Source organism: Vipera ursinii (genome assembly GCF_947247035.1).
Source record: "Vipera ursinii genome assembly, chromosome: 1".
In the NCBI taxonomy this organism is placed as follows: Eukaryota; Metazoa; Chordata; class Lepidosauria; order Squamata; family Viperidae; genus Vipera; species Vipera ursinii.
The window spans coordinates 192,000,960-192,026,076 of NC_139512.1; the positions used below are offsets into that span (position 1 = coordinate 192,000,960).

Sequence of the window (25,117 nt, forward strand, 5' to 3'; positions counted from 1 at the left end):
AAGAGAAGAAAGAGAAAAGAAATATATAAAGAAGTCACTTCAGACATTCATCTCAACAAGTATAAAAAATTTAGTGATCTTCACTCTCTTTAAAGTTAGTTAGAAAAAGGAAACATTTCCTGTTCTGCGGAGGTTTGCTATGGTTAGATGCCTTGGGATTTTAGAGTTAGTTTTCCTTCACCTATACCAGGGGTAGGCAACCTTGGCTCTTTTATGACTCGTGGACTTCAACTCCCAGAATTCTTGAGCCAGCCATGCTGGCTCAGGAATTCTGGGAGTTGAAGTCCGCGAGTCATAAAAGAGCCAAGGTTACCTATCCCTGACCTATACCATGCCATGTATTCAATAAACCAGTAGGCTTTTCAGAAATGAAAGTAATCCTAGACTTTATTCGGATATTCGAGCTGGAGGTTGAAATCTTCTTCATTTCTTCTTTGTCCCATTACATCAAGCTCTTCAAGGTTTTAACGACTCTTTTATAAATCCAATAGGAAAAAGTTATCCAGGTCATTTTCCAGGTTTGTCATTTATATTTCCTTTCTAAATTTTTAAAGCTCAGCTAGGTTGTTTGTTTTTTTAGATCCAATGAAATTTCCTTCTATAATTCATTATTTGCCATGTCACTTGTAAGTCTACTTTCAATACTGTCTCTAACTTGTTAGATTTTTTTTTTCTAAATCTGACATTTCTTCAGTATCATCTTTTGGACATAGGGAAACTCAAGGTGGAAAAAGCTGTGTGGAGGGAAAAATCCTGAAATAGTTTAAGTTGAGGGATGCAACTGAAAGCATAAAGTACAGTAGAATGTTTCTTTTCAAATGAATTTTTGTTAAAAAATGGAATATTTAGTTTTAACTATTGTATTTTACTCACAAAGTAGAAAGTATTTGTACTTGTACAAAGGAAAAAAGAAAGTAGGTATGTCATGGGTTTTGTGAAACTTAGATTTGCCTTTTAGTGGGAAGTATAGGCATGAGATCAACAGACAATACCCAGTGATTCTCATCTCTGGAATGGAGTCCAGAACAGTGACTTTCCTGAAATTTTGGCAGATTGTATAAATAAAAGTATTCTCGAGGAAATTCTGAGCAAATTCTTCTTTAGGATTTATTTGTAACTATCTGCAACTAACCAGGATTTGATTTATTTATTTGCAGTTGTATCCACTTCTATCCTTCTGACTCAGAAGGAGAGAACAAATCCTGCCAGCTTCCTAACAATCTTCTTTTTTTAAAAAAAAAATACATTAACTCTACATATAGGAAATCATCAGGACACGTATAAGGAAGACTGGATATTTATTTTCTAAGAATAGATACTAGCAACTAGATAGATAGATAGATAGATAGATAGATAGATAGATAGATAGATAGATAGATAGATAGATAGATAGATATTTGTACAAGAACACACAGGTTTAAATCATCCCTGAAAAAAGAAAGTTCATGAACTCAGATAACACTTTATGTACTCTTTTTTTAAAAAATAATAATACAAATTTTATTATTTAAAATATTTAAAAACTTTGGACATGGTGTAATCGGTCTAACATACCTTCTTGTCTTACATCATTTTTTATGTTATATACATTTTATATAAATATCATTTATATACAATTATACAATATTCAATCTTATCATCCACCTTATTCTAAAATTATTTAAGTTCAACATCTTGTATATTAAGCCCTTCCTTTCTGTTCCCACCATAGGTAAAACTTGTTCCAAATTTTATAATACTCTGACTGATCTTTATTTTTTATTTCCAAAGTTAACTTGTCCATTTCTGCACAAGCCCATATTTTGTTTATCACCTCACTCTCGTCAGGTGTTTCACTATCTTTCCATTTCTGGGCGAATGTCATTCTCACTGCTGTGATGATATGTATTATTAAATATAACTCTTCTTTGCTATGTTTCTCTTTTGTTATGCCAAGCAGGAAAAATTCTGGTCTACATTCTACTCTCCATCCTAATATTTCCTCTAGCCATGTCCGTATCTTTTGCCAGTACTTTTGCGATTTATTACAGGTCCACCATACATGAAAATAGGTGCCTAATTCTTGGGAACATTTCCAGCAGTTGGGGGATATTTTTTTATACATTTTAGCTAGCCGTGTTGGAGGGAGATGCCACCAGTAAAACATCTTATAAAGATTTTCTTTGTAAGCTGTGGCCAGCGTTATGTTTTTATTTCTATCCAAAAGTATTTGCCATACATCAAGATCAATACCATGTCCAACATTCTTAGCCCATATCAACATCGTTTCTTTGACTTTTTCTTCAATCATTTTATACCCCAATAACAATTTTATACAATTTTCTTATTTGTTTCTCATCTGTCTCCAATAAGATTTTATCCAATGCAGTTTCTTGAATATTTATCCCCCACTCTTTCTTATCTTTCCCATATTGTGTTTGTATCTGTAAGTAAGCCCACCATTCCAATTTTATCCCTTGTTGCTCTAGTTCCTGTCTCGATTTCAATTCTCTCACATCATTCATAATATCTTTATACATAGTGCTATTCTCCAAATTGAACAAATTTGGGTAAACTGTTGCCTCCAGGGTGGACAACCAGACTGGTACTTCAATACAATTTTGTTTTCTAATTTTATTCCAAATTTTAAGTAGCGCTTGTCTAATTCGATGGCTTTGGAAATGTTGATATAGCCCTTGTTTATCATTCCATAGGAATGCGTGCCAGCCTAATTGCAAATCATGGCCTTCTAAAATTAATAGCCTTTTATTCCCTAAGATTATCCACTCTCTAATCCAGGTTAATGCCGCTGCATGATAATATGTTTCCCAGTCTGGTAGTCCAAACGCCACATTTTCTTTCGCATCGTGCAAGAGTTTCATTTTAATCCTCGGTTTTTTCCTTTGCAATATAAAATTTAGTGTCAGTTTGTTCAGGTTCCTGAAAATTTTTTGATCTAGTTGTATAGGAATATTTTGGAACAGAAACAGAATTTTAGGTAGTACATTCATTTTTATGACAGCAATTCTCCCTAGCAATGAAAGGCTCAGGTTTCCCCATCTTTCCAACTATAGTTGCTGGTACAGAAATGCACCCTGGGTCACCATGTCATTTAAGAGTCCATAAAGTGTTCTCTGAGTTCATGAACTTTCTTTTTTCAGGGATGATTTAATCCTGTGTGTTCTTGTACAAATAATCTTATTCATTGCCTACTATGACCACCATCTAATTAAAAACCTAGCTTAGTTCTTATCTAGTTTATAGGCTGTGATATAGAAACATAGGCACTTTCCTAGTACGCATTGGTTGTGGACTTGTTTGATTAAATGAGGTCTTAGTTTAAGAAACGAGACAGCTTTTTTTCTTGCTGTAAGTGCCTATGCCTTTTTCAATACTGTGGCTTTGGGGCAGACTGTTCCCATATTAGTAGCCATTCTTCCCTCTCCATCAAGTTCAGATGAATCATTCAATTTCTAAACATATCCAGTCTAGTGCGTTGGTCCTCAATTGAAGAGAAATGGAAAACAAAACTTTTATGCAGTTTATCCCTACTTCTTTTGCCTGGGCTGATATGCACAGGGAAAGAATCACAAGAATCTGCAAATAGCCCAGATTAACCTGGATTATAAAGTAACATTCTTGGACTTTGTACATTATTTAAGATTTATTTTCCTCTCTTTCTACTCCTACTCTAGCTTTTATAGTATCATGCATTCATGGTTAAAATACTGGGGGAAGCACATTTTCTAATGATTTCATAGCCAATGTAGGAATGATGGCAAAAAAAAGTTTGGATGTTTCTTTATTTTAATGAACATACCCTCCAGGAAATATCACATGAAGATGGTGGGAATATTCTCAGTAGTTTTAGTGACTCTGTACTAGAGTCATGCTGGCAGAAGTGTGCCAGGTCACTAATAAGGTCAAAAGTGAGAGGTGGAACTAAGAATAATGCACAACACAGGTAGGGGTCAAATCGGGTCTGCTTCTGTGAGGGAAGCCTATATGAGAGACTGCCAGCCCAACTATGAAAAATACAGGGGCAGAACATACGTTATGGACCCTGTGAGTTAAAGATTTTTGATTGGCAGGGACCCAGGAAGAGGGCCTTCTCTGCCATTGCAAAGTAGTAAGACCAACAGGACCAATTTTTTTCTTTTGACTCTCAATAGAGAAAAAATGACAAAATCTTAAATCATTTCATTTGGTCAAACCCTAACTTATTTTAGAAAAAAAAAACAAGCTTGATAAGCTAAGATGCATTGCAGCAAAAGTGCTAAAAACCTAATAGTTCTGTTAAAGAATGAAAAGTACTATTAGCAAGCTAATATTTGCTATTGTAGACTATAAATCTTGATGTGAAACTTCTTTGGTCTACCTGTGAGGAACTCCTCCAGGTTTTATCAAGCAGAGGGACCAAGGGAAGCATAGTAGAAGTTAACATCAAGGTCTACGCCAAGGTGCTTATTTCACAGTATATTCTTTATGATATTGAGCATGATGTTCAGTAAGAGCATCCCATCTGGATACTATTACCTGTAGGATGTGCAGCTTGTATATATCTTTTAGAGGTTAGTTTCTAATGTTAAACAAAGGGAGCTGATTAAAACCAGCTGTAAAACAATTTTCATAGTTTTTTTCTACAATGAGTATTGAATTACCTTGCATATGACTGTATGTCTGAACTAGAACTAAAATAAATCTTTGCTGACTTATCAAAATTAGTATATTGTTTATTTAAAGCAGGAGTAAATGTAGCACTTTACTGATTTGGCAGTGGAATTTACTACTGCTGATTATCTGTCTGTCTATATCTATCTATCTATCTATCTATCTATCTATCTATCTATCTATCTATCTATCTATCTATCTATCTATGAAATAATTGCTGATTTATTTGTGCAGTGTGCTTCAGAAAGCACATTTTAGTGGCCCCAGAAAATGTAAACATTGAAACAAAATCATATTCTTTTAAAAATTAACATGAAAGATGTATTAAATTAAACAGCGCAGACATGTCAAAGAAATGTTTAGTTACTGATTGTAACATTTTGTATGACATAGTCATCATAAAGGCTTGTATGAAGAAGTTACACTGAACTGTCACATATTTAAATATTGGTTTGTGGTTCATTTGCTTTGAAATCCTCTCCATCAAATTGCCATTTCTAATTAAATACAATTAGGTTTCCATGACATGGTTCATATCTAAAGACCTAATTTAAATAAGTACCCGTTTTCCAGGATTTTCCCCCAGTTCCACTACCTTTCATTGTTTTTAATTGAAGATATGGTATTTATATATGTATATTCATGCAAATTTATGAAACATTCCATATTTTAAATACATAGTTGATTGTGCTTATATTGATATTATTTATGATTCTGTTGTTTTATTCAATACAATTAATAATTGATGCTAATTGCTGATGTCGATTTTATGTTGCACTGAAAACTGGCATGCCAACAGCATTACAAGTATAAATTAGATAGCAAAATAAGCAAAGAAATGCAAAACAAATGGGATGATTATTAAGATATTTTTAAAGGAGAATTTGCTTTTTCAGACACGAAAATGTTCTTTTCTCATAATCCTGATTTTTACCTTCTCCCTCTCTCAACTGTTGCTTTTTTAAATGTTAGGATGTGAATGGGGCAAAATACAGATGCACCATTGGGAATTCTAACAGAGAAGACTAAAAATAAAAATACCTGTACTTGTAGCTCCTATTGTAGGGATAGAGAGATTAAATTACAGTCCTCTGTATATGAATTTAGTGACAGTTTTCTTATACTGGCTTAGATTTGTGCACTAAAACATCTACTTCTGAAATCTGAATTTAGGTACATGGGTTAATAAATATTATTTTGTTAGTATTTCAAGTCTACCTCAAAACTCACAAACATGCCATTATCTCTTATATGTGTCTATTGAAACAAAACGTGACAAGATTCTCTAAGGAAAATATTTTGAAATTCAGAAAATGTTTTCGAAATGATTAACAGTGTTGTTTGTAGTAAATGTTCTCTGAGAAAAATCATATTTTGCTTATAATACCATGTAAGGCAAATGGCCAAGGACATTGCTAATCTTTCATATAAACATTTCAGCTTTATTTTCATCCAATTGTATCTCATTTGGCAGTGTTTTTCACAATACTCTGTTCTGTTGTGCAAGTTCATTTGAAGGCGGTATTCTTAGATAAAAAGTGGGATATTTTTTTTGTATTAATGGTACACTGATCCAGTGTTGCAATGCAATTTTAGTATTTATTCTATGCTATAAAAATAAATTTAAAACACCTTTTAATTGTGATAATCAGTTGTGTGCCCTTTTCAAACAATGGGTGATACTGGGTGTATGTGTTTATACGCATAATACATTCATTCATTCATGGGGAGAAGAGCTTATTTTTTTACCTTTTTATACTGCACTAATCAACTCTAGGTGGTAACAATAAAAAATAATTCTTAAAGGTGAATTTACCTGACTTGAACCAGCACAATGTAATTAAAACACAGTTACCTAATCACCATCAACTCAAAATCAATCCCTGCTTTAGAAAGGAGAAACTTTGAAGCTCTCCAGAATGCCAAGGCTGAAGGGATGAGCCACATCTCAACCATCAGCATGTTCCACATTATTGAGGCAGCTACTGAGAAGGCCTGCTTTCTGTGATCTGCAAATGACCCTTCTACCTCAAGCAAGGATTGGACTTTGAGCAAACCTTCCCTTGATGCTCTTACAAAGGTGGAAGAATCAGGTTTAACTATGGATGTTGTGAGTACTCCATCACTGGAGGTTTTCAAGAAGACAGCCATTTGTCTGAAGTAGTTTAAGGTTCCCTGCTTGAGCAGGAGGTTGGACAAGAAGACCTCCAACCTTATTATTCTATATTCTATTTTGATTAGGTGGTTCCTGATGTTTATCTGGTACTCTACTATAATTTAATAGTAGTAGCCAATACTTTGAATTGGATCCTGAGGTTTACTGACATCAATGCAATGATTATACAGTATAATAGGCGTTATCCTGGTAGGATTCTGGGCTCTGCATCTTGTGCCAATTAATAGCTTGAGGTGTCTTCCAAGGCAGTCCTCATGGAGCATGCTGCAGTAGTTATGCCATGCGGTGACAACAGCATAAGCTCTCATCTCCAAAGCTCATAAGTGACCTACCAGCCTAAGCCAAGTAAAAAGTCTCCTTCCACTATTACTCCAACAGCCATGATTCTGTGAGAAAGCTCAAGTCATGACCCTGATCTTTGTTCCACCTATTGCAAAATCCTGTGCGTTATCTTACTAGCATATAAGAAAAATACAACTCTTAAACAGTTGTGCTACTCTTTTTTTATATATAGGAATATAAATTAATCTTTTTCTTTTGGCCAATACAGTATGTTTCCATGTTTGCTTTCAAATATATTTATCAATTTAACTGCATTTTATTTTTTAAAAATAGAAATATTTCTAGCCCTATAGCTATATTGTTAGTAATACTTTCTTTTAACTTTACTTTTCCACAAAGTTTGGGTTTGCTTTAGTGACCAAACCTTCATAGATACACATTTTCAACATGGGGATCTCTTGGTGTAGTAGTTCATCCACGTATTTGATGCTGCACCATGCTCAGAACTAAGGATTTGTTCTCTGCGTGTCTAAAAGCAACTTTTGATACTTTTTTTTTTTTTAAAAAAAAAGTTGCCTGAAACAGTAAAATGAACTTCTGGCTCCTGTGAGAAAGTCTCCATCTTGTCAGACTTCGTATTATATTCATGAAGACCTCAAGTTCTGAATCCAAGTTGTATGTTATCTAGTTTGTCCAAGGTTATATATTTTTGATAATTAGAAATCAGAAAAGTTTATTATCTCACACATTACTACTGCTACTGGAAATATGCCACTATCTGCTTTCTGAAAGGACAAGGTCATCACTATCAGGAAAACAGGTAGCTTATCTTTTTTGCATTTAATTTGGTAAGGCAATATGTAGTTTCCTTATATAAGCAATTATAGCATGGCGTTTTGAATAAATGCTACTCTCTACAGTAACAAAGGAAGTATTTTCATAAGCTTATAATATAGCATGTAATTGCCATCTAACATGAGTTATAGCCATCAGAAAGACATTTACTGACTGTCTCGGAATAATGCAAATTTGCACAAAAATGTTCTCGAATATCAGAAAACAAGGAAATATTGTATCATTCATAGGTTGTTTCCGGTTAAATATGGTTTCGGGAAATACTATCTATATTTGTCCCTTTGAACAAAGTTAAGGCCAAACTTTGGCAGTTTGCTTATTTGATCTCTGCTCTTTGTACATATATTAGAATGTTTGTCAAAGATGCATTTCTTCTTGTTTATAAATGTTCAGTTCAATGTGTGACATTGAGATCTTCTACTAATATGTCTTTGTGACTCTGAAGGTCCGTGTTTATATAGATCAGAACATGAGGATTTGTTTGTAGTTCTCATCGTTTATAAATAACTGTTCCTAATTTTACCTGTTGGAAATGTCTTATTAAAATTATTTTAAGTATGAGTAGCTAGAATTGTTGTTCCTTAGAGAACTGTTCCATGCTTCAACCTCTATTAAAAGTAAGTGGGGAAATGCACAAGCTTGAATGCTGAGGCATCATGCCATGCTTGGCTTCCATTTCCCACATCTCAGTTAGGGGTATGTTAATAGCATTTTGTAGGAAATTATAGGCTTATTCAGACATGAGTAAACACAGGGATGGGATAGAGCCAAATATCCCAATTATTTATTTATAATGTTATTTCTAAAATTATAATGTAAGATTTTTAACAGATATATTTAAATTTGAGATGTTAATTTCTATAATTAACATTTATGATACAGTGATACGATGTATCATTTCTAACAGCATATTATTTCTAATAATAGTATTATTTTTAACATCATGCACATAAAATCACTCCTCCAGATATTGATGAGTAAACGGAAGCTTCAGTAGCAAGAAAATATTTCTGCATTTCAGTAAAACAAACAGTACAAGTTGCTGCAGAGAGAATATTTTTGTTCATGCAAGTATATCTCCATAGGCTACTATAATCATATCTTTATTATGGTCATACACCAGCATAAGGAGTGTGGGATATGGTCAATTAAAAAGCATAAAAGATGCACCAAACAAAAACTGGAAAAAGTTGCATAAATGTATCAAAACAGAAAGTATATATAAAAAACAAGTCTAAAAGAATTTTAGAGTAGGAGTATTAGATGGGTTGATCCCTTGCTTGATGCCTTTCTCAGTTATAGTGGCACTGGTGAGAGGGCCCTGGTGGTTATATCTTACTTTGAGTGAGGTGCCTTCAAGTAGCATAGTATTAAATGAAGTAGACATGGGTCAATTGAGGAGGCCTCCAGTTGTTTTTTTAATAAAATTTAGTTCAGGATATAGAATCAAATGTTACTTTGAAGTCTGTGACAATAAAGGGAGGCTATGTTGCAGGGGGAGTATTTTCAGTGACATGATGGAGAACTAGGTGAATCAGCTTTTTCTAAAGCCAACTTGTTCCTTTACAAATGTGTTTTCTTCCAGCCAATCCTGATATTTCCACTATAGGTGTCTTGTGTAGAATTTGCTGATTGTTCAATTAACCTGTTATTTTGAGTACTTTTATTAAAATGGGCTACAGTAACAAAATTTTGCAAATTTGATTGTGCTGTATCTATAGTCACAGATTCCGTGAACTAGGGAGGTGTCTGTCCGAGCTGCTTCAGAATGTTTTCTGGACATTTTGGACTTAAAAAGTGCTTTAGCTCATTTTACTTAGCCAAAAGTACTTGCCTATCTCCATCAAGGTCATCTTTGTTTATTTTCCACGTGGGCATTGGCCTCTGAAAAACAAAACAGATGGTCATATTATTCCTTTATATTCCTATGATTTTATTAAAAAATATTCTCTGTAGGGATAGCTACTCAAAGTAGTTAGCAAGATCAAATGTGCTTTTTGTTTAGCCTGCCTACAAGGCAAGAGGCGAAAACAAATCAAAGCAACTGGATTATTTCTTGCTAATGTTTTATGCCTAGCTCCAAAAAGAATCAGAAAAAAGAGGATGTCTGTTGGTATAACATAATTATAAGGGCAACAAAATAAAAAGAAGACTTGCCCAGAGAACATGCATGCATCAAAGCCCAACATATAGTATAGTTAATATCTTTACTAACATGTTTGCATCTTCTCAGCCTTAGTAACGTTAGCAATATTTGTTCACAAAGCACAGTTAATACAAGCAGACACACAACTTTGGGTTGTCTTCCCCCAAATAAATCCTAAAACACAAATGGAATACCCAAATGTCTACCTACATACAGTAAGCTCTGATTGTATCTTCCCAACTGTATGAACAAATACCTATCTACTAATTGAAAATTAGGTCTCATGTTGTCAGATGTAAACCGCCTGATACAAGTTTTACCCATTGGTAGAACAAGGAGTAGATGGAAACAGTTTTTCCTAGCCAAAAGATAGTTACTCCAGGAGACTGGAGAAAGAGATGGAAGAAAAACACTGATTGGGTACATCAAAAGCAGTAGAAGTCTAAGAATGACTTCCTAGGTTTTTTTTTTTACAAAACATCCTATTCATCAGAAATTCTTGAATTCATGCACACCTCTTAAATCTAGCCTGCTGGATTGAAGCTTGTTTGTTACTTACATGAGATTGTCTTTGAAGGCTATTTAGAAATAGTAGTTGATAGACTATGTAGAATCCCACATATTGGCAGCTGAGAACTGGTAGAACCATATTATGCCTCTATTGCCGGGATTGTTTTGGCTTCCAGTAAGCTTCTGAGTCCAACTTAAAGAACTACCTTTAACCTACAAAGCCCTACATAGCTTAGCTCCTAGGTATCTTCAAGACTGCCTTTTCCAAATGATACTGGCCAGTCCTCTGCAATGTTCTCCATAGATATGAGTGAGGTCTCAGAGAGAGGCTTATCCAGTTCCCCCACACAAGAACCTCTGGCCCACAGAAGCCCAGCTTTCACTTTCCCATGAGTCCTCCTGGAAGGTGGGTTAAACAGGAACACTTCTGGAGGGCCTTCAAGTTATACTTTGCTGCCATATACTTTAGGGCTGACACAATGGTTATCCTTTCTGATGTTTTATCCTATTAATATTATTTGTTATTTATTTTATATTGACTTGGATTTCATTCTGTGGTGTTTTAATTCCAATTTTAATTAAAGATTTTATTGGTGAAATAAATAGAATACTCTAACAGAAATACAATACAATAGAAGAGATGTGATAAAATACATCACAATAGACTAAAACAAAAAATATATTTTGGTTTTTCAGCTTTTTTAGTTTTATTTGTGTAAGTAAACTGCTGTAAACCATGTTTTTTCCAGCAGGATGTAAATCTATAAATATGCATAAATATTTGGCCTGGTAGATGTGTAAGTGCAAACAAGGTTCTACTGTATGGCCATTAACTTCACTTCTGCTTTTCCTTCAGTGTTTCCCTCTTCTATTTGCCCGTTCTGTCTCAGCCAACAGCAGCATGGCCATTCCTGACTGCTTGGACTGTCTAGTCTGGACAAAGACTACAAATAGGTCACTCAATCAAATGCCACAAGTCAACAATCCAATAGTAGCAATCAGAAGCCTTCAAATCATAATAATGTTTTTTTGCTCAGAAAGGCTAATTAGTACATACTAAAATTGCTTCAAACAATCAAAACTGCTGATATAACGTTAAAATGTTTTGCATATCCTTACTCTGGAACAATTTTGGAGTACTGGAAGGAGCATCCATTTTGATGTTATTGGATAACATCATTGGATTGAACTCAAAAATATACTGATGATTTTAACCCTTTTTCCCAGTTCTTCACCGATTTTAAAAATTGTGATTAGAGCCTGAAATGTTATGCTCCAATCATGTCTTCAAAGTTTTAGGATGGCTTATGTTTTCTTTCTTACATACAAAATAGAAAAAATCCACAAGGAGCTCTTGCTGAAAATGATGTTGTGCAGGTGTTCATAATTTTATTCATTTTTGGAAAAAAATTCATAATTTAGACATAATAATAACATAAAGTTGCAATCTGAGGGTTGTGTTTATTTTTATGTTCTAAGCAAACCTAATAAAGATATAATCAGGTGGTTTCCTTATTGTTTTAAACTATCTTGGACTATATTGCAATTAGAAATGATTGTTTTAGTCCAGAAAGCAGATAAAGCTGTTCTATTTCCTTATAGTTTTTTTTCCAGTTGGAGTTCTTTCATTGAGCTACATATCTGTTTAATTACATACAGACCAATATGCATGTAACTTTGAGTTACACTCTAATGCAGCATTTCTCAACCCTCAGTAACTTTAAGATGTTTGTACTTTAACATGCTGCCAGATCCACCACCTTCGGATTAACATCTCACTGGTGTCCTGCCATTAGTAAACTAGTTGGGGGAAGGGTTAGGGGAACAAATGGGCAATAAAACTATACCTCTATGGTGGGAAATTGGGAGGGGGGATTGACAGTTGAGGAAGAACAGAGCATTTTGGAATCTGGTTCGTGCCTAATATTGTCAAGGCTGTTGTCCTGAGAATGGAATTTCACCAGCCTAAACACCTCAGCCCTTCCCAAAACATCTTGGCTGTGCTGGATTGGCTATACATTGATGGACCATGGGGAGAGGGCTGGGGTAACCAAGGGGTTAGTTTTGTATTGATGTGTGGGAACTTTAGATTCCGCCTTACTCTACTTGCAGTCAGCATCTCTTAGTAAAAGTACCTTTCACTTCAACCAAATGGAGTTGAGAGTTTTTCTTCCCTAAGGGATCAGACTGGGGCAGGTCTGACACATGCAAACTGAGGAATCCTGAGAGTTAAAATTCTTAAAGTTGTTGAGGTTGAGGATCACTGCTCTGAAGTCTTTTTATATCTGACAATGCAGACAAATTTTCAACATTTATGTTTGTAACAGTAAATACTTTGTTCCGTATGCTATACATTTACACCATTAAAAAAACTGATGTAAATTTGCTTAATTTGGGGAGATGGGTTGGTCTGAAACATTTCAGAACTAAGAATGATCTTCTTTCTTATGAAAGAAAATGAGGTTACATCCTGCTCTTTTGGCTATGCTAGAAAAAGATTGCAAATAAGAGTGCTCTGTTAGTTTCCTATTAGACTGACTGGTACAGAACAGCATCCTGGAAGAGTAGTAAATAGACTTCAAGACAGAATAGTTGATCCTTGATCAGTATTTCATTTTTTGACTATTAAATAGCTATACATATTAGCCATCTGCCTTTATTGATTTAAAAGCATCATCAGTCATTTCCATCAAGTAGATATTAATACCTTTGTAGTGCATTTTGTTTCTGTTTCATGTCTAAGAGTATTTTAAGTGTCTTTAGATCATTTAACTACTGGTTTTTATTTATTTATTTTAATTGAATTGATTAGTACACTTGGATATAATCATATTAGCTTGAAGTAATGGTCAACCATTAACTTAGGTTATTACTGAATTGTGGCTCTATTCTGTTAAAATTGTTTGTCTTCTATTCAATAGAGGCTGACATAACATTAGCTGTTTTGTTCAAAAGAATTCTCTAAGTCCATACAAAATTTGAAAAAGATGTATTATATTAACAGCACACTAACATCAATTTTCTAAGCAGTTATTAAATATATTGAGTAAATGCATGCCTCGATATAAGTCCACTGAGTTCATCCAAATTACACCAATGAGGTATTCATCCCGTTCTTTGTATTATAATGTTACCCAGCTTTTCTGTATTTTATGCTGGAAACATAAGTACCTTGTGTCTCCTTAAACTAATCAGAATAAGAAGCTACTTTCCTCTGCCAAAAAAATAGAACTATCATTTTTCACATTCTTATATTTTCCAGTTCAGTTTTAAGTCAGATTATGTTACTATGACTTCTGAATTCCTGAAAATTCTCTCGTCTTTGTAACTGCAAAAGCCCTCCTGAGCATTTCAAAGAAAAAAACGTGAAGCTTTTTAAAGCAGTATGTTTTGTGTTGTGCCTACCAGATACAGTTCACATTTTGTGTGCATGTGATTAGAGTTGGAGGGGGGGGAATGCAGTCCAGTATTATGATTTATTGACAAAATCTTTTTCCTGCTGAATACTTGCCAAAAGTAAAAACTACCTCCCCCCTGCATATTAGAAACTGCTACTGTTTTAACTGCTGAATAGTCCTATTTCAAATTGCAGGAGAAGCAACATTAAATCTCACATTAATAATATCCTTCTTCAGCCAATATTAGAGTAAAACTATTGCTAATATGGCATATGAAAATTAAAATTTCTTCCATCTGTTCTCAGATGTATGTGCGTGTGCGTATGTATTTATAAATGTAAGCTTTATCTTATATTTCAAATGAAAAAACAATGTAAGGTATTTTTCTCGTTAGTATCTAATTCTTTGGCCTGCATCTATCATACACCAGGGCTTCCAGAAAGTATATGTTTATATATATTTTCTATATATGTAGTAATTTTGAGTATTATATTTTTTAAAAAAATAATTTTATTTACTTCTACAAACAACTTTATTTTGCTAGAGTGTTAAAAGGTTCTTAAAGGTCCAGTCGTATCATTATGGCATATTTCTGAGAATACAAACACAAAAGTATACAATTGCTAGCTAGAGTTATGTCTATATGGACTTCTTCATAACCAGGCAAAGTTCATTTAAGTAAAGAGGAAAAAGATGGCAGAACTAGGAAAATAAATGTCAGTGTAGAAATTACCACCAAATTCATGCATTAGGAAACCTAGAAGTAAAATAGAAAGAGCTGCAGAATCTTAGCGGTAGATTGTGTGTAACATTTTTCAGTGCTTACTGTTTTGCATAAATCTTATAAACACCAGTTCTTAACATGCGTCTTAAATCCCAAGGAAATTCCAATTTTTGATCTGGGTACCAAGGATCAATATGCATGATGGCTCTATTAGTTTTGTTTCTTTTGTTCATAGTAGATTAGTATAAAATTTCAGTATAAACCAGGGCTATCACTTAATCCCTTCCACTGACCCTTTTCTAATCCATTCATAGAAGTTTGAAATGGAACACTACAATCTATAATGAAATCATCTTCCACTGAAAGACAACTGAATAAGAAGAACTAGAGCATCAGTATCAGTTTCTGGACAAGATTCTTACCATGGAAAGATTATGGTGTAGAATTACCAGTTTACAACAGTTGGCTTCTTCCCACTAATGATCAATACCACCCATCACTAAGTTGTTCGATGCTTGTCATAACACCTGCCATTGCTAAACAGAAAAGAAAACTAAAATAACCAACAAGAAAAAAGAATATAATAGGCAAAAAAGCCATCAGATTAGGTCCTAAACACTCCAGGAGCAGCTATTTCTACCTTTGTGTTAGTCTGTGAGATAGAAACAGATTAGAAACTGGCACAACATATATACAGTTGCTATTCTCCTCCTCCTCCTCCTCCTCCTCCTCCTCCTCCTCCTCCTCCTCCTCCTCCTCCTCCTCCTCCTCCTCCTCCTCCTGGATACCTTGCTGCAAGATTTAAAACAGAACCAGTAGTTTGAATTGTAAAGAGTACCTACTTTGCAATTTTTCATCTCAGAGTCAATATACAAGGACAATTCAGAAATAAATCTCCATTTGGTTATCAATGACAGACACTCACAGATACAGAACTTTTATTATGCACATTAGAAAACATTACTTTTTGACATAATCGCCATTCAAATTGAGGCACTTGTCATATCGTCTTACAAATAGTAGTCGCTCAGCGCCAAATCTGGGCTATTGGGTGGGGGATGATCAAAAACATCCCAAGGGAACTGCTTCAAAAGTTCTTAGGTTCATCTAGTGATGTGTGGGCAAGCATTATCATGAACCAACACCACACCAGAGGTCAGCATGCCCCGACACTTGTAATGGATGGCTCATCTGAGTTTTCGTAAAGTTGACAGTAGACGTCTGAATTGATGGTCGAACCATGCCATGAATTTCATTAGCAGTACTCCTTTGACTTCTTCACATTTGGCGGGATTTTCTATGGCACCACTTCCAGTGTGGTGTTGGTTCACGATAATGCTTGTCCACACACTGCTAGACACACCCAAGAACTTTTGAAGCAGTTCCCTTGGGATGTTTTTGCTCACCCGCCCCCCAGCCCAGATTTGGAGCCAAGTGACTACTAAGGAATTTCAAATCTTGTAAGACTTTAGGACAAGTGCCTCAATTTCAATGGCAATTATGTCTAAAAGTAATGTAACGTTGTAGTTTTCTAATAGTTCTGTATTTGCAAGTGTCTGTCATTGATAACCAAACAGAGATTTATTTCTGAATTGCCCTCGTAGCTTGACAGAATCAATATAGATTGCTGGTCTAGTTTAATGTCAGTAATTGATACTTTGTTGGAATAAGTATGGTACTGAAAATTTTGTGTTCAGCAGAGTGAATACATACTAAACTTCAAAGGATGTTTTATATATATTAATATGCTGGTCCAGCAGGTTTATGGCTTAATGAAAAAAGGTTTGAGAAAAAAAACCTTAGTGATCTAACATAGTAATGCATATTAGCAGCTATCCCTATCCTAATATTCAGGTAATACAAAAAGTTTTAAAAGGATGAATATTACCATAGGAGGTTAAGAGAGTTAGCTTGGAATGGAAGCGTATAAACGGAATTGCATTTATAGATAATGTAGCATCATGTTACATTTGGGTTTGAGCCTTTAATTATCCTCATAGAGGAAATGTCACTTGTAAGATAATATATAAAGTCTTTTTACCATAAAAAGTAATACCTCATTCAAGTTGAGTTCAACTCCTAATGACTTCATGGGTCTGTTTCTCAGCAACCTACTGTATGTAGGTTGGTTTGCCTTATTTTTAACCTGGCCAACAGCACTAGAATTTTCTGAAATTCTCCTCCAGATGTTCATCAGGCCTAACCGTCTTTATATTCCAGGTTGATTTAGAAAAGATTGATTGAAATAGCAATTGTCAAGATAAATTCAGCAAAATGAAAATCTTAAACTGGCTGGTGAGGGTACAGATTGTAATTCTGCTGATATTTTAGATTACCTTAAATTCTAAATTTAGTTGATGTGTCATACATCTGCATTGTGAGGGGTTTTTTTCTCCTGTACTGCTAAGGCTACTTTAAATAAGTATAGTTGTACAAAATATCACATTGCCATAACAGTTCTAATCTTGGTTTTTTATTCACAGTTGCAACAAGCTTCTGAAGTGTCTCAGATGAGAGGTGCTAGAGTAATCTCTGCTGAAGATCTCATTTTTTTGATGCGCAAAGATAAGGTACAATAGTATAAATTAACTGATGCTGTAAATTGTGAATTAGTTTTTTCTCTAGTTACCCAAAGTGAAACTTCAAAAATTACAATTCAGTCACCATTATACCAATAAAATACAGTTGCCCCTCTAATATCAAAAAGCTCCTTCTACTTTTAAAACAGAAAAGGAAAAAAATAGTTATTTCATTCCCACCCCATATTTGTAATATATGCTCCTGTGAATGCTTGTCTTGCTCTTGAGATAAATTCAGCTATCACCAAATTTAAGAAATTAAAATAAAGGTGCTTGACTACAGCATGCTATTCTCACAGACTTTTATTCACACACTTTTTCTCTTTCTGAAGTAGAACAAAAAAGGAATTTAGATCCAAACTTCCTTATTTTTCAGTCTGGTCTGCTTATTGAACTGGCAAAGTAAGGTTTACCTGAATGAAAAGTATAATGAACACAAGAAAAACTAATGTTGAATATCTCTGCACAAAAGATACACTTGATTTGATATGCATGGTCAGACTTATGCTTGGAATTTCAACTTCAATTAACGTTTTTGCTGAATTCTGCATTCTGTTCTGTAGAATAAGTATTGTCAATCTATGTATATAAATATGGATATATAATCTAAGATAGCAGTTAGAATGCTTTAAATTTCTCCTTGAATTTTTAATGTTAGCAGGCAGCGTCTATGTCCATTTTTTTCTTAACTAGAAAAAACTTCGAAGATTACTTAAATACATGTTCTTCCGCGATTACAAATCTAAAGTTGTCAAAGGCATTGATGAAGATGATCTTCTTGAAGGTATGAGGCTTCCAGAAAACTTGTCTTTCTATGGGGAATATTCAAAATATACAGTACCAAATGGAAATATATTCTTCTTCTAGCTAGCTTTAGACATTGAAAAACAGTATTTAGTGGGAAACTTCAATTAACCCAGGGCTTTTCCATTCCAGTTACTTATAAAAGTACAGAATGTTAGTCCATCAAACATTTGATAACCAGAACTCTTAATATCAAGAATTGTTTAGCTAAGGAACTGGTGCTGATTTATAGTCTTCTTAATTTTACAATTTACATTTTCAAATTAATTTGAAGTATAATTTAATTAATTTATTACAAAAATATTGTCAGAAACATTCTTTAAATTTGTCTAAAATTAAGATGAATGTTTGGTAAAAAAAATTTTTCCATTTTAATTAGTTACTAGATATGTAATCACTGGAATTTGCTTGCATTTTCCCAAAAATTTACTTCTATGGAATTTCCAGATATCTGGGATCTATTTTAAAATCCTAGTGCAAATGCAAATGGATTTGCAAAGGGACAATATGAGACAATGACCTTATCTTAATAAGGTCTTAATAATTGGGAGAGAGGAAGAAAGCAAAACAAACAACCAAAAAGCATTTGGTGTTTGAAAAGTTTATGGGATATAGGCTACTGAATGCATTGAAGGAGTAATCAAGAGAAAGAGAGAAGGATAGATGCTTATAGTCTCTCTCTGTCTCTCTCTCTCCCCCCCTCCTCTTTCTCTGTACATTTACCATCACTGGAAATGAGATTGATGGGGGTCACTTATGCTGATTTCTCCCTCTTCTTTCACTGATTTCAGATCTAATTAAAAAAAATTAAGAATGTCAAAGCAGTGCAGGTAAGATGGAGAAATCAGGCAATGGTAAGATCATGGGTAAATGGTAAGATCATGACCATACCTGTTTTTTCAAGGAGCCTTAGACTCATCCTTATCAGAGTGTCTTTGGTATACTAAAAGGTCCAAGTTCACTGGTACTCCTCAGCTTTCTGATATCAAGATTTCAGGAGTCATGGTGGATGTCGTTGCAGGGAGAATTAAATTGAAATGGTCTTCTTCATTCAGCTGGCTCAATTTCAGCATTTGCTTAGAAGCTTTCATGGAACCCCTTTTTCCTATCAAAACAGCTGTCTGTTTTCCTCCTCTGATCTCTTTCAGACAAATTCAGTAGCAGCACTAACAAGCGTCAGAAATCTGCTCAAGATTTTCTTACTTCTATTGATCAGACTGGGGAGCTCTTGGCCTTGTTTGAAGACGATGAGATAGATGATGTGAAGCAAGAGAGAATGGAGGTAAATTCCACCCTTTTTTCTAAACAAAGTATGAAAACTATTTACTTTACAAAATTAGATTAAATTAAAATAAATTAAATTAAATTCATTTAGTCCAATCCCTTTCTTTGTAGGAGAATTCTTCACACAGAGCATTCATCCACATATAATACTGACCTTCTTAAGACAGTAAATGTGAGATCAATGTGAAAATTCTTTAGCCAGGCAAAATACATGCTAAAGGAAAAGGCAAAACAATAAACATAGTTTCCAAGCCCCAAATGTATTGTTGTGCAGGATTCATGAAGTAAACACTTATAAAAAATTTCCATCAGTATTTTGGAGTTCCTTCCCATGTTTTCATCATTTTTGATTTTTACCTTTTAAAATTTATGAGGCTACTTCTAGGATAAATCAGATAAATAAATATTAAGGGGGAAAAACGTATTGAAACTTAGAAAAAATTATTCTGAATGTTATAACTAAATAACTGTTAGTTGCCATTTTGGTTTTTACTTTTAAGCAGGCTGATCAAAACTAGCAAGGAGAGTCTAGCAAGGAGAAAACTGCAAGACTGAATGATAATAATGACTCATTTAGACTACAGAGGGTGAGAAAAGGAGAGGAGAGCCAGGTGACAATACCATCTTGTCAGGATTAGCAGAACAAGGCAAAGGAGACAGGAGACTGTATGTTGCATGGTGCACTACCAGCATTGCTGAAGTTTCTCCCATGTAAATACTAAATAAATATCCTTCCATCTGAGTTGGAAATGTTTCATACAAATACCCCGCCTTCACTTTTAAGATCAGTACAAGACTAGCATATTTTTTTTCAGTCATGTATAGTTGTTAATTAATTTACTGATTAGTCAATTGATCATGTCAAGATAAATCACAGCATCAACTAACAAAAGGATAAAATAATTATAAGTTTTTTGAATAAATAAATAAATAAATAAATAAATAAATAAATAAATAAATATACCGAATTACAGAGCAATGTGTATAATATATATTCAGAAGTATATTCTGGAACAGCAGCCCCCAAACTTTGGGTGCCAGCGACCGTCTCCCTGGTTTTTCTGCATACCAGGTGGCATGGTTTCACATGCTGCTTGGATCCTGTGCATGCATGGATGGCGCTTCACTTGCTTTTACGGCCCAGTTCCTGGCAGGCCATGGAATGGTGCCAGTCCACAGCCTGGGGGTTGGGGACCCCTGTTCTAGAAGACTTCCAAGATCCCTTCCAATTCCGTTATCCTGTTATACTGATAAGGACATCACATTTGCAAATGACTCTAATTTTTCCTATGTAACAAACTCTCTCAACTAAGCACTTTAATATAAGAGAAGGAAGTAGAACAATTGGTTGTTGCAGTTACAATAGGCTGATCTATGCATAGGTTCTAAATACAAGGTTCTAATCAATCTTTATTATGGTCATGGACTAGCACTGAAGGTTCTAAATAGAAGATTATATGCTGGGGCATATAATTGGCATTCAAATAATGTATGTGCAATGTCTTCTATTCTTGTAAATGTACCATACAGTATGGCACTATTTCCATTGTGATATTCGAGATTATTTTTCATGATCCCTTGCTTGTAGGTTAACTGAAATTATATGGATATGGTATATTCATGGCCACCAAAAAAGGCTATGAGAAGTAAATTTTCAATGTAGCTATCCATATATGAGCTAAGATATGTGAAATGTTTAGAAACAATGATTGTCTGATTTTATAACCTCTGGAAGTTGCTATTTCAGCTGCAGTGAAGCGTATTTAAAATAAAATTGGAGTAAGTTAGCTAGACTTTATCTTTAAATTAAGCACTTTTTTGTTTTTATTTTGATATTGGCCTTCCAAATTACTTCTTGAATGTTTTTGGCTTCATCTACAAGCTCATGTAAACTATTGCTGTACAGTTTGATGTATAGAGATATACATTTTTTTATTGTTAATCTGTACAATTCTCCCAAGGCTAGGATTTTTCTAAAATATTTTAAGAATGTTTTTCAACTAAGCAAAAGAGAAAAATATTTAATGCACAACAAATAGAATTTTTTTTAATATAGATTGGGACATAAGGAGTATGAGGTTCATGTTAAATTATCATATTTTAGATGACCAATCTTTCTTGTACGTATATTGACTGGATGACCTGCTGGTGATTATGCGGCATCTACGGTAGCAAACTGAAAGGATAAAGAGATAGTATATGTGTGATGAAGTGATGTTATTCCAAACAATTCATTTTCATAACAACATTGCTCTTTTAAAAAAACAAATAAGACTCTTATCTCAGACATAGTTATCTAGGAGTCGTTATCTAGTTGAACTGAGTACAAATGCATAATTACTTTCTAAGGATCATAAGACAGTAGTTTTCAGTTCCCACATTATATTTGATTTGTGACAAAGGCAACCCTTACTTGGAGACTTTATATATTGTTCCTTTTTCCAGTGGATGAAGATGAATGGCAACATCTGCAAAGCAAAAGTTTCTATCAAGCTAGCCATATGTTCAACACAATGATATCTAAATTTATATAGCTTTCCTGGCCCCTAGGCTAATTTGTATAGGTGCCAAATCTTTCTCTGGATTCTGGGAAGTACTAGTTAAAATCTTCACAGCATAATTTTTCCTCGCTACTTTTTTCTTTTGTAACCTCAAGGGTCACAATATAGGCAGCTTTGTTCATTCTTATTGACATATTTGCATTCAGTTTTCCTCTTAAATTTTTAACAGAAATTTGGATTTTCTGTATGGACATTTACACATTCTACCTATATTAGTTACTTGTTTCTCTCTCTGCTTTTTTTGTTTGTTAGACGTATAACATAGTAATAATTATTAACCGTACATAGTAAACAGTCTCTCAACATTAAGAAAACTACGATCATGGCATCCAAATAGATGGGGAAGAAATGGAGGTAGTGACAGATTTTATTTTCCTGGGTTATAAGATGACCGCAGAGGGGGACTGCAGCCAAGAAATTAAAAGACACTTGCTCCTGGGTAGGAAAGCCATGGCAAATCTAGACTGCATACTAAAAAGCAGAGACATCACCCTGCCAACAAAAGTATGTATAGTCAAGGCTATGGTCTTCCCAGTTGCAACATATGGCTGTGAAAGTTGGTCATGAGAAAGGCTGAGCGCCAAAGAATTGAGTCCTTTGAACTATGGTGCTGGAGAAGACTCCTGTGAGTCCCTTGGACTGCAAGTTGTTCTAGAGGAGATCAACCCTGACTGCTCTTTAGAAGGCCAGATCCTGAAGTTGAAACTCAAATACTTTGGCCACCTAATGAGAAGGAAGGACTCACTGGAGAAGAGCCTAATGCTGGGAAAGATTGAGGGCAATAGAAGAAGGGGACGACAGAGAATGAGGTGGCTGGATGGAGTCAATGAAGCAGTAGGAGTGAGCTTAAATTGACTCCAGAAGATAGTAGAGGACAGGAAGGCCTGAAGGAATGTTGTCCATGGGGTCGCGAGGGGTCAGACACGACTTCGCAACTAACAACAACAACAACAACAAAAGGTCTAATAGTAGCTTGATACTTGTTATATCTAATTAATGGGATTTAAATTTCCTGAGAGAACATTTGAAACTGTCTCAATATGGTCTCTTCATGATATCTCTGTTGAGGTTCTAAGCAATAGGTGCCCCATTGGTCAATTTTTGAGAGATATTTCCTTATCTAAACAGAGAAACAGAATGACTATGGATGGGCAAAAATACAGTGGGAATGCAAGTGACTTCCAACTTCCTGCTGGCTTCTCCATTGAGTTTCCTTTTGGGAAGCTGGCAGGGAACATCAGAAATCTTCCTTCCTTCCTTCCTTCCTTCCTTCCTTCCTTCCTTCCTTCCTTCCTTCCTTCCTTCCTTCCTTCCTTCCTTCCTTCCTTCCTTCATCCCTCCCTCCTTCCCTCTCTCCCCCCTCCCCTCCCCTCCCCTCATTTGATCACAGGATGCTTCAGTAGTTGTCAATAGAGGTGAATTGCCAAGTACTCAGATCAAAATTGTGGGAATGCTGCAATGGCCAGAACATTGAGTTTGAACTTTGAGTATCCTGTGCCTTTGTAATTTTGAACAATCACTGAGCAAGTGATCAATAAACAAAGACTATCTATAATCACAATTAAGAAATGATAAACTGCTGTGAGCTGTCACATTCCTTCTTTTCTTTCCTTTTTATCCCACATTTGCCCCTCTCCTGTCTCAAAAGTCATGATGTGATATACATTGAGGTTATTAACTGGGCTGTCAGCTAAGCTAATTTTAGATTCCCTCAGCTTTAATGTTAAGAACCAAAGTATGCTAATAATAATCTTAATAATGTAATAGTTGCCACTTCCTACTAATTAATGAAGGGAAAAGTTTTTAAAATATTTTGTGGACTCTTTTTACATTGGAGCAAATATACTGTTGTCTCTAAATTCACCACTAGGAGCATTTCTGAAGTTCTGAATGTATGTGATGAGCACATTCCAGAAAATAGTTCCTGTTCTATGCATGGTGGCATTTTCAAGATTCCAACTTGGACAGAAGGCTGTGCATACAGTTCTACACCTGGAGATATAATTAGATATGGAATCAGGAGAGCACTGCAGCAACATAACAATGGAAGGAAGCCTACAATAAATTATTTATCTTTAGGAATTTTCTGTAAAATTAACCATTGGAAATCTTACATAAACTATGAAATGAAAATTAGCTTCTGCTGGTTTTATTTTGATAGATTTTCTTATTTGTACAATATGTTATTCTTGTCAAAAAGAAAGACAAGATTAGAAGGAAAACTGGAATCTAAATATAGCAGAGAAATCAAGCTTTATCATTTATGTACATTTGATATAATGTAATGTTACTTTTCTTTCATTCATGATTTAACATTACATGTATAAAAAAACAAATTTTGGATAAAACTAACTGGGTTTCTTCCTAGCTAAAGTTTGCAGATCCAATCTTAACACACCTGATGATGGTGCAGATATAATTCTAAACTATAATTAAAAGGAGAGACAAGGAAATTCTACTAAATAATATGGTATGAACTCTTAAAAGTGAGAGAAGCAAAAGTAAAAAAAAGTTGTTCTGTTAAATTTGGAATCTTAAAATTGACTAGAAAATGGAAAAAGTGTATTCCATTTTCTCAAGGATTGCATGGACAATGAGATATTTTATTATTTTGGACCATTTAATAATCTTTTGGCCTAGACTCTTTAAAAATACTGTATACGTTTAAAACAATGCAGGAAATATATCCCATTCCCTCAAAAATTGGTAATTAGTGCATAAAGAAGTATAGAATATCTTATTTGCCATGTCTAGTATAGTTTCTGCATGTTAAGTCTTGGAGTAAGTCCAGGGTGTTCTTTAAAATCTTTAACAACCTCCTTTAAAGAATTAGTGTACTTAAATCATGAACTGTGATCTAAAGGCTATGTTCCTTTAGGTATCAATTACTTCAAAAATGTGTGGTTATCTTGGTTTGGCCAGCTGCAAATGGTTTTATTTCCACTTTGCCCTGGGCCAAAAACATGCTAAGTTGTCCAAAGCAAATGATAAACATGGATTTCTGATGTCATTATGGCCCAAACAGGATATGATTGTTTGGTGGTATGGTTTCAGTTATGATGAGTTATACAGAAAACAAATATTGTTTACTCTGCATTTTTAAATTGTCTTTGTGAAATTTTAATTTAAAAATTACAGTTTCCTCCCT

The 25,117-nt window shown here is 34.5% G+C and overlaps 1 protein-coding gene across 1 annotated transcript in view; it reads left to right on the forward strand.

Annotated features, from left to right (window-relative positions):
- Positions 1-25,117, forward strand: part of SUPT3H (SPT3 homolog, SAGA and STAGA complex component) — a 273,613-nt gene that overhangs the window by 149,674 nt on the left and 98,822 nt on the right. The window contains exons 4-6 of the mRNA XM_083349958.1: positions 17,225-17,311; positions 18,014-18,104; positions 19,273-19,406. Coding sequence (XP_083206084.1) covers positions 17,225-17,311; positions 18,014-18,104; positions 19,273-19,406 — 312 coding nt within the window. The remainder of the gene's footprint in view (positions 1-17,224; positions 17,312-18,013; positions 18,105-19,272; positions 19,407-25,117) is intronic.